This window comes from Sciurus carolinensis, chromosome 11 (assembly GCF_902686445.1).
Source record: "Sciurus carolinensis chromosome 11, mSciCar1.2, whole genome shotgun sequence".
Lineage (NCBI taxonomy): Eukaryota > Metazoa > Chordata > Mammalia > Rodentia > Sciuridae > Sciurus > Sciurus carolinensis.
The window spans coordinates 19,727,214-19,737,968 of record NC_062223.1 but is presented as its reverse complement, the minus strand read 5'-3'; the positions used below and the strand labels follow the sequence as shown (position 1 = coordinate 19,737,968).

General features: G+C 35.0%; 1 protein-coding gene and 1 pseudogene across 1 annotated transcript; both read right to left on the bottom strand.

Annotated features, from left to right (window-relative positions):
• Positions 1-208: 208 nt before the first annotated feature.
• LOC124959132 (olfactory receptor 8J1-like) lies at positions 209-1,158 on the bottom strand (annotated as a pseudogene).
• Positions 1,159-8,555: 7,397 nt separating this feature from the next.
• Positions 8,556-9,518, bottom strand: LOC124959131 (olfactory receptor 8J1-like). Its single transcript, XM_047517765.1, is given in 1 exon segment — positions 8,556-9,518. A coding segment is annotated over 1 exon segment (963 nt).
• Between the last annotated feature and the right edge of the window lie 1,237 nt (positions 9,519-10,755).

The following is a 10,755-nucleotide window of genomic DNA, read 5'->3' as shown; positions in this document are numbered from 1 at the left end:
ATTCCTATGTCTCTGAGTCTAATTTGTCTTACAGCATTACATTGCTTTACTTTTATCATAACTATTATGACTAAATACTTAGTCATAATACTTAAAAATTCCTGGACCCTAGATCCTCTTTTATTTTCTACAAATACATTTAAGTTGTTAAGTCAATTACAAAACTAAGATTACTAAGATAATCACAGTCATCTCTTCACCTAAAATTTTAAAAACTGCATTGCTTTAAGGGAACAGCATAGATTCCCCATGAACCTCCTAAGGCAGCCTTCACATCCTTGTTCCTTGGGCTGTAGATCATGGGGTTCAGCATGGGGATGATCAGGGTTTAAAACACGGATGCCATTTTATCAGTATCCAGGGAATGGCTGGATCGAGGCTGCAAATACATGAACAGCAGAGTCCCATAGAAAACTGTGACTGCCGTCTTGTGCGAAGCACAGGTGGAAAAGGCTTTTTTCCTTCCCTCTGATGAACGCATCCTTAGAATAGACAAAACAATGTTGAAATAAGATACGAAAACTATAGTCATAGAAAACAAGATATTTGTAGCAGCTGATATAAAGACCACAGTTTCTGGAATGTAAGTATCAGAGCAGGACAGTGCCAACAGAGGGACACTATCACAGTAAAAATGATTGATGACATTGGAAGCACAGTAAGACACAGAGAACACACAAGATGAAACCACAACAGCTGTGGAAAAGCTATACAGGTAGGTGAGGGACACCAGCAGAAGGCAGATCCTGCAAGATACCACCACCATGTAGAGCAGGGGCTTGCAAATGGCCACATAGCAGTCATAGGCCATCACCGCCAGCATGAAAACCTCAGCTACGATGAAAACCAGCAATGCTCCCAGTTGGGTGGCACATTCATAGTATGAAGTGGTTTTCTTACTAAGAAGTTGACCAGCATTTTAGGGGCAATGACGGTCGAGTTGCTAAAATTTATAATGGCCGGATGTCGGAGGAAATAGTACATGGGGGTCTGAAGCCGAGAGTCAACACTGGTGAGGGCGATGATGCCCAGGTTCCCCATCACTGTCTGCCCATAGATGAGCAGGAAAACACAGAAAAGAGGAATTTGCAGCTCTGGAAGATCGAAGACTCCTGTGAGAATAAACTCGGTCACCCAGGTGATATTTCCAGGAGCCATGAGGGTGGTGGAATTCATCTGTCTGCAGAAGTAAAGGTAAAGCAGTTACAGCTTTCAGGAATTATTTTATAAGGTTGTAATTATATTGCAAGGCCAATTCCTTGGATGAGATTTTCTTAAATTATGTGTTAAACTTGCTCATTTGTTAAAAATTTGCAACCATTTGGAGAGAGAAGGTCCTGTAGATTATAAGGTGCTTCAGCATCATGGAACATTTTCAGGGTTTACTTCTTTGCCGTCTAATGAAGTTATCAGAGTCCTTAACTTGTGAACATTGGAAGCCAGGATTCATATCGTGTCTTTCGTACTGAGTGTGGGAGAGCCTGGAGGACCAAGTAACCAAGGATCCTTCATGATCTCTTGATTTTAGACTTCTGGCTTTTATTTTTTATTTTTATTTTTTGTTGTTTCTCTAAAAATATATGATTCCAGGTCCTATCCTTTCCCATTCTCTGTATTCTATTTTTCTATTACTTGAATTACTTAAAAACTTATCTTGCATATTCAACTATTTAAGGCTGTTAATTGTTTTCTTTTCATTTTCCATTTTATTAACTCAGAAAAAATATGGAGATATATGACCTAAAACCTAAATTTTAGATGACTGGCTTCCTTTTTCAGTCTTTTAAAAAATTATAACAATGAAAATTTAATCATTTTGTAACACCTTGACATTACGATTTACTGTATACTTCTTCCTACCTTTACCTTCTCATTATTCTTGTTTTCCTGTTCCAGAAACTTGTATAATTCCTTACATTCTTACCATTGTACTACGTTTATCATCTTTTTATTAATACAATTAAAATATTGCTTTCATAATTTAAAGATATTTCTGCTCTTAATTTTAATTAATCCCTCTAATTGACCTTTTTGTGCAATTTGACAGCAATCTTTATAGTGATTTTAATGACTATTTTTGTTCTAAGTACTTACTCTGATTGTTGCAATGATTATATTTGTCATGGAATATCATGGTATTTCCAGTTATTAAATATTTTCCTAGACTTATTTATCTTAAGGATGATAACCTGCCCCAAATTAAAACAATTAGAGTTCCTTTACAGTCCCAAGTGACAATTGAGAAATGTAAAAGAATAAGATGTGTTATGAATTCTTACCTAAAATCTTGAAGTTAAGTTCATGAGAGTCAAAGACTATATTTTGATCAATGTCTAAGCAGCAATGTGACATGTTCTCTCCCTCTAAAACTTATGGAAAAAAATGGGGAAAAGAGCAAATTTTTAAGCATTGAAATAAATGAAGTGATAAGACACAAAAAAATCAGAAAAATAAAACCACAATGCACCCCAGCATTGCTGAATGTCTAAGTTTGTCTCTGACACCCACTATCCGCCACTCACTAGGTTCTTTGTGTTGTTTTCTCATTTATTAACCACATATTTAATGAATTTCTCCTGTGTTCCAGACAACATTTAAGACTCAGATAATTATTTGCTCTGCACCTCATGAATTTGCCATTCCAATTACAGGGAACAGACAAAAAATTGTCAAATAAGCAGGCCCCATGTCACAGGTTTGTACCCAGCAGATTAAGAGACTGAGGCAGAAGGATCATAAGTTCAAACCTGGACTCATAAAATTAGCAAGAGTGGGAGCAACCTAGTGAGACCCTGTCTCAAAATAACAAGTGAAAAAAGGGCTAGGGATGTGACTCAATGGTTAAGTGCCCCTGGGTTCAATCACTGGAAGCCCTCCCCCAAGAAAAAAAAGAAAGAAGGAAGGAAAACAAAAGACCAAAAAGTCTATTCTTGAAAGAAGGTAATCACAGAGTGTAATAAGCGTAATGAGAAAATGCATAATGCCCTGGGTTTGATCTCCTGCAGTGCAAAATAAATAAATAAATAAATAAATAACCTCGGACAACAATTTCATGAGCGATTAAGGAAAAGTTTTCAAGGTAACCTTGGAATTGAAAAATAAGACCTAAACAATCAGAAGTAACCAGCTCTTCTGTGAAACAGGAAGAATACTTTCAGGAATCCAGGCCATGGTGAATATGTACAATGCGGCTTTGGGGTAGAAAATAACTTACAGAACTTAGTTTTTGGTGATGGTGAGGAGGAGGACTTCAATGGAAGAGAGTGTAACTGGATATAATAAGGAGAGGGGAATTAGAAGAATCTGGTAATAGATTTTAATAGTACATTTTAAGTGAAGATTTTAGTAAGATTTTAAGTGAATTTTACACACTGGAGAAATTTTAAGATAGATGAACAATGTGATCAGCTTTAAGTTTTAAGACTATTTCTCTGTTATGAAGATAAAGAATTGTAGTGATTTGAAAACAAATGATGGAGCAGAAGTGAAATTCAAAGAAACAAAGAGTTAAGCAGCAGTTATGGGATTTTCCAGATGCTGACTGAGCCAAGAAGGAGAAGCAGGACCTAGAGATTAATAATTGGAACAATTAGGGACAGAAAAAAGGTACTCTTAGTGTAAATCTTACAAAGAATTATGTGGGAGATTTATAAGCAAAAGACAGAGCTAATCAGGAAGACATGTGTGAGATGATTTTGGGAATTGGGTAGATATTGATGATATTTTGAATACAAAACAATGGAGTAATCAAAGCGATGCTTCCAATACAGTATTTTGAGGCGTTCATAAAATAGTCACAGTCATTTGGGCATGTTCATAGTTCTGTCTGGAGCACATTCGTGCAGTTAATTTCACAGGCATTTGAGAAACTTCAGTCTAAATCATGAAAACATATTTTTTTACTTCTATTTCAAAGATTTTTTTGAAATAGTTACTGAAAATTTTAACATGTTCCTTATTTAATCTGCTTCTTTTTCAACTGAAGATAAATCCTCTCCCAAGTGCCTTTGCTCAAATGGAAGTCTTTTTTTGTTTGTTTGTTTAACTAAACAAAGTCATTTTTTATATATTTTACTAAAATGTAAGCGGATTTATTTTCCTAAAAGATGCAAGGTTTATGTAAATATGCTACCTTACTGCATCAGTACTGTTTTGGTTCTATGTACATTTTCTTTATGTCATCAGAATTTACTATTAATTTTCTTTAAGAATTTTTTTGTCTATAGTTACACTTTCAAAGAGGGGTTTAATTTTGACTTTGAGTAATTATGCATCTACTTTTCTTAATGAGACATGATGCCAGCTTGAATTTGGAAACATGTATAAATGTCTCCTATCTGAACACTGTATTTCTGAAAAAAGTTAAAAGTATCACAAACAAATTAGGGTAAATACTATATTTTTTGATTTTAAGGAATTAACAGTATCTTCCAAAATCAAAGTGAAGTGGGTTATTTTGAGTCATGGTTTGGATGTCTTTAAGGTCCTTAAAGAAAAATAACATGAATATTTTCTACCCACCTCTAATGGAGAATCTGCTTCAGGTTTGAGTCTCTGAACTACAGCAATGAGAATCCATGTGCCCTATATAACTTGGACCTTACCTCTGAGGCACAGGTGGCTCTGGGATCCACATATTTCCTGTTATATCCTCAGGGAAGATGCCACCTAGGATTGGTTCTTTAACAGAACCCTCCTCCAGGAATTCTCCATAAACACTTCTGTATTCTATGTAGCAGTCTGAACCACAGACTGTTGATTCCATGACATCTCAGGGATACAGTGATTAAAGTGTGTCTGTCAAATCTCATCTCCAAGTAGAAATTCATTATTTCACACATGGGATATATAAGAGGTAGGAACTACTTGTCTATCCATCAAATCAGAACAATCTGTATCGATAAGGGACATGTTTATATTCCACCATCTCTGTTAGGTTTTCATCTCTTCTGCTTCAACAATATAATTGGCATTGAAAATATTTCCTGGAAAGTTATAAAGTGGACATTAAAAGAAGGATACTCCCTCTAAAAAGCAGTCCTAATTTAATAAAATTATTCTTTTAGTCTCTCCTTTATGCTTGCTGTGCATGTGATAAAAGAAGAGTGGACAAATAGTGAAACAGAGTCAAACAGCATTTAAGAGCAAAGTGATCTGTTGAAAGTGACTAAGAATGACCTAATGTACAAATGATTCTTAAATATGTGCACTTCCTGCATATAATGTCTATAAAATATATGAAAGTCAATATGCATTGGGGAAATTGTCTTCTTTGTGGATTAATCTTATTTGACTGAACACACACACACACACACACACACACACACACTACACAGGCTTGTCTCCTGTAGACTTTAATTTAAACTTACAAGTGGGGATACAGGGCATGATGAACTTTTTGTAAATGCACATTGCACAATAATGCATACTCTGTGAGAAAATAAGGAACAGGCACATTCACAGTAAATGCTCAGGGATGGTTATCTGATGGTGATGATTGGGATTTGGTAAATAAATGAAAACACAAGGTTCATTAATTTTTGAGAGTTGCCATAATAAAATACCATACAATAAGTGAATTAAACAATGTAAATTTATTTTCATACAGTTAGGAGTCTCAAAGGTCAAGATCCGGGTGTCTGCAGGCTTGATTTCCTTTATTTTTTTGGTACTAGGGAACGAATGCAGAGGTGCTTAACCACTGAGCCACATTCCCAGCACTTTTTAAATGTTTTATTTAGAGACAGGGTATCATTAAGTTGCTTAGGGCCTTGCCAAGTTGCTGAGGCTGACTTTGAAAGATCCTCCTGCCTCAGCCTCCTGAGCTGCTGGGATTACCAGCAAGAACTACCATGCCCAGCAGGTTAGATTTCTTGTCTACACCCCTTTGGCCTGCAAATGTCTGCTTCCTCAGCTGTGTCCTGGCGTGGCTGCTCCTGGCCTATATTTGTGTCTGGTGCACCTCCCTCTTTCTACCCTAATCTCCTTTTCTCATAAAGGAACCAGTTGTATTGGAATAGGGCCCAGTTTAAGGAAATCATTTTAACTCAATTGCCTCTAGAAAGACGATTTCCGAATACCATTTCTTCTCAGTACTAGGAGTAAGTGTTATCATATATGAATTTGGGGGCAGACAAAATTCTGCCTATAACTGGAGGAATTAAAAGTAAATTGAAATATCCAGCATGAGATGAAATGAGAAATGTAAATATTTTAAATTTGTTATCTAAGGCCCCCAAACAAAACAAAACAACAACAGCAGCAACAACAAATACAAATCCAGAAATAAAGGACTTGTGGAGGTGTCTTCTACAACTCTGTTCTGAAGAAGTATTACATGTTATTAAAAAACAGGAATAAAATCTTCATAAGGTTATTATTCAATGTGGTAAAACACTGCAAACAAAATATATACTTTGAGATTTTATGTAGTAAATTGAGATATACATATAGTGTGTATTCTTTTAAAAGCATCATAGTTTATTGAATGGTCAAACTTTATATGGAGTATAAAATACTTAAACTCATAGAATCAGAGAGTGGAATGGTGGTCTCAAGTGCTTATCAACAAATAACCACTTGGTGGGGTCAGGAGAGATTTTGACCCTGGGTAAAAAGTTTCAGTCACTGAGAGTGAATAAGTTCTGGGCATCTAATATCCAGCAGGGTGAAGCTAGGTAATGTTACTTGACTGCATATTTGAAATTATGTTAGCAGCATAGACATTAATTGTTCTTGCTATACCCACCAGAAAATTTACTAGTGAGCTGATAGAGATATAAATGAGATAGACCAATGTAAACATCAAGTTTTACATTTCACATATATAATATTTTAATTTAACAGTTACAACTCAAAAACAGGATAAGTGTCATATTTTGTTGATCTCTCTTAAAACAATAATAATTCACATACATGCATAGCATATGTAAATGTTATTTCTTTTCCTAATTCAGAGTATACTTTTCCAAATGGCCTTTGTGGTACATTCCCCAGTTGCATATTCCAGACCAAAATTGCTTTATTTCTCTTCAGATCAGTTCACCTGTTCCAGAGTATCATATAAAAGGAATAACAAGAAAAGTCTGTGTCTGGTTATCGCTATTGAAGCCCATCCATACTGCTGAATGCATGGGCTTTATTTCATTCTGTTGTGGAGTAGTACGTCATTTACCAATGTGCCATAATTTTTCTTTTCATTGTTTGATAAACACTTAGAATATTTTCCTTTTGCATGATTTTGACTATAGTATCAGTAACATGAGTATATGTGCATTTATGTATACACATTGTCATTCCCTGTAAGTAAAAATCCCCTAGGTGAAGTTAACTGCACATTTAATTTTATTTAAACCTGTCTCCCTATTAGCCAAAAAAATGTATAACTGTTCATTCCAAACAGCAATGTGAGATAACTTCTGGACCCAGAGATAGCAACTGATATTTATTTTATAAAAATAAACTGAACATATTAACATTAAGGTAACTCTGAATGTATTCTCATTGCAAATTTTCTATGTCTTGGATTCTAATATGTCTTGTAGTATTATATTCTTTTTCTTATATCATAATGATTATGAATAAATATTTACTATCTATAATTAAGAAAAAAATCTCTTCAATATCAAAATCCTTAATGAGTAAAATGAATCCACTCAATGAATGTTAACATTCCAGTTTAGTTCTTTGACATTTGCCAAAATTTCTTCTTATGGTCTTATATAGAAATGCTTTTGAAACTTTTTAAATATACCTTTATGACCCATAACTTTGATTCTGATTTGATAATTCTTAAATATAGCCTGGTCATCCTCCACACATTTAAGGTTGTATACAACAGATTTAGGTGCATGCTTACTGATCAAGAAGTAACACAGAGAACAACAAAACTTTATATTTTATTTTTCATTTCTTGGTGCCAGGGATTGAACTGAGAGGCACTTAAGCACTGACCACACCCCCAGTTCATTTTACTTTTATTTTGAGACAGGGTTTCACTAAGTTGCTGAGGCTGGCATTGAAATGCAATCTTAGCATGTAGTTCTGAATGCTACTCATGAGTAGAATACAATATTTTTCAAGCAATATTAAGAAAGTGACAGGGAGTTTTAAATTTAATAATCAGTTCTATTTTGGTTACTTAGCTGTAAAAGTGACATTTTTATCTGTGATTACAGATTGTTAAAGTACAGCAATTCATTATGTCAACTATGCTCAAAGAAACAGCAACAAAAGTCAAAGAACAAAAATGATGCACTTCATTTCTCTTTTCCAAATGCTTTTGCTCATTTCAAATTTACTTAACTTTTAAAAATATGTATCTGTCTGGTCTCCTGTAAAAATTCCTTTCATATTGACCATTAACGTTCATAGGCGAAGTTATCAAATAACACGTATGTTTTAGATCACCCTCACAACTCAATGAACCTCAGTTTCTTTCTCCATTTGATCCTTCTTATATCCTAGATCTTTTAATTTCCCAGGGATACCTTAAAGTTTGTAACTCACATAAATTTTTCTTTGAGTAACTTAACCTTAGCCATCTCTTTATTTACCTACAATTTTAAAAACTGCACTGCTTTAAGGAAACAGCATAGATTCCCCATGAACCTCCTTAAGGCAGCCTTCACATCCTTGTTCCTCAGGCTGTAGATCATGGGGTTCAGCATGGGGATGACCAGGGTGTAAAACACAGATGCCATTTTATCAGTATCCAGGGAATGGCTGGATCGAGGCTGCAAATACATGAACAGCAGAGTCCCATAGAAAACTGTGACTGCCATCATGTGCGAAGCACAGGTGGAAAAGGCTTTTTTCCTTCCCTCTGATGAACACATCTTTAGAATAGACAAAACAATGTTGAAATAAGATATGAGAACTATAGTCATAGAGAAGAACAAGTTTGTAGCTGATGATATAAACACTACAGTTTCTGGAATGTAAGTATCAGAGCAGGACAGTGCCAACAGAGGGACACTATCACAGTAAAAATGATTGATGACATTGGAAGCACAGTAAGACACAGAGAACACACAAGATGAAACCACAACAGCTGTGGAAAAGCTATACAGGTAGGTGAGGAACACCAGCAGAAGGCAGATCCTGTGAGATACCACCACCATGTAGAGCAGGGGCTTGCAAATGGCCACATAGCAGTCATAGGCCATCACCGCCAGCATGAAGATCTCAGCTACAATGAAAACCAGGAATCATCCCAGCTGGGTGGCACATTCATAGTGGGAGGTGGTTTTCTTACTTACTAAGAAGTTGACCAGCATCTTAGGGGCAATGACAGTAGAGTTGCCAAGATTGATGACAGCCAGATGTCGGAGGAAAAAGTACATGGGGGTCTGAAGCCGGGAGTCAACACTGGTGAGGGTGATGATGCCCAGGTTTCCTGTCACAGTCAGGCCATAGATGACCAGGAAAACACAGAAAAGAGGAATCTGAAGTTCTGGAAGATTGGAGACACCTATGAGAACAAATTCAGTGATCTGGGTGATATTTTCAGGAGCCATGTAGGAGTCAGAAAGGTGTCTGTTTGGGGTAGAAAACATATGGTTACAACCTTAAAGATTATTTTCTATGACTACCCTTAAATGTGGGAGCCAACCTTCCTTCAACCGTGCATTGATCTTGTTTAGTTACTACCATTCAGGTTCTAGGTCCAGGAAGTAAACCTGTGATGTTATGGAGTGAGGGAAAGTAAGTATAATGAGTTAAAGAGATAGTCTGGCCTCCTGTTATTGACTTATAAGGATTTGAAGCCTTGATTCTTAATTCATGTCTATGATGTGTGAGATAGGGTCAATGAATAGTTTTATCTTAAATAATCCAATGTTTCTCTGCAATTACTTGTTTTGAAACCTCTTTGTTTTCCTCAAGTATAGATGATTCTAGACACCCTGATGCTCCACTTTCTATATTCTGTCCTTTTATGGAACTTGTGCTGAATATATGTTGACTTACATATTTTACCATCCCTTGTCTCTTAACCATTTCATTCTTGTTTTTTCATTTTATTAACTCAGACAAATACACATGGAGTTATGTTCTTAGCAACAGCTTTCAGACTGCAAATTCTCTTTCAGTCTTTCTAATATTTTATCAGTGAACATGGGATCATTCTTGTAATTCCTTGACATTATTTTTCACTAAATATTTCTTCCTACCCATTCTCTCTCATTACTCTTTCCCATTTTGTTCCACATACTTATATAGTTTTTCACATTTTTCTTTCACTGTATATTTATTTTTATTGATTTATATTTTTGATGTGCTGAGAATTGAACCCAGTGCCTCATGCTTGTTAGGTAAGCATCACTGAGTTACCACCCAATTACTTGTATTTTTATTTTTCATCATAATTTTAATTATTAATTATTATTTAATAATTATTTAATTATTATTTGGATAGTAAGATAAAACATACCTAATTTTAACTTTAGTATTTTTAACTCATTGGTTTTACATTTTAATACCTTTGTTAATAATAGAAAATATATTCACTTTGTATAGCTTCTTTGGTAATATTAATGTATATAATAGCTATGCTATTTTAATGTGGTTAAATATTTCCCTACAATTACTCACTATTTTAATACAGTTAAATGTGCAGTTTATTTTAAAGATGATCCCTTGAACTTAATTAGGTCTATTAAACTTTTTTTTGACACAATTATTAGTACCTGGCCCAAGAAACTCATTTCAGTTTATTCATGTCTTTTTATCTTTTACATCATTTCTTTCTTTCTT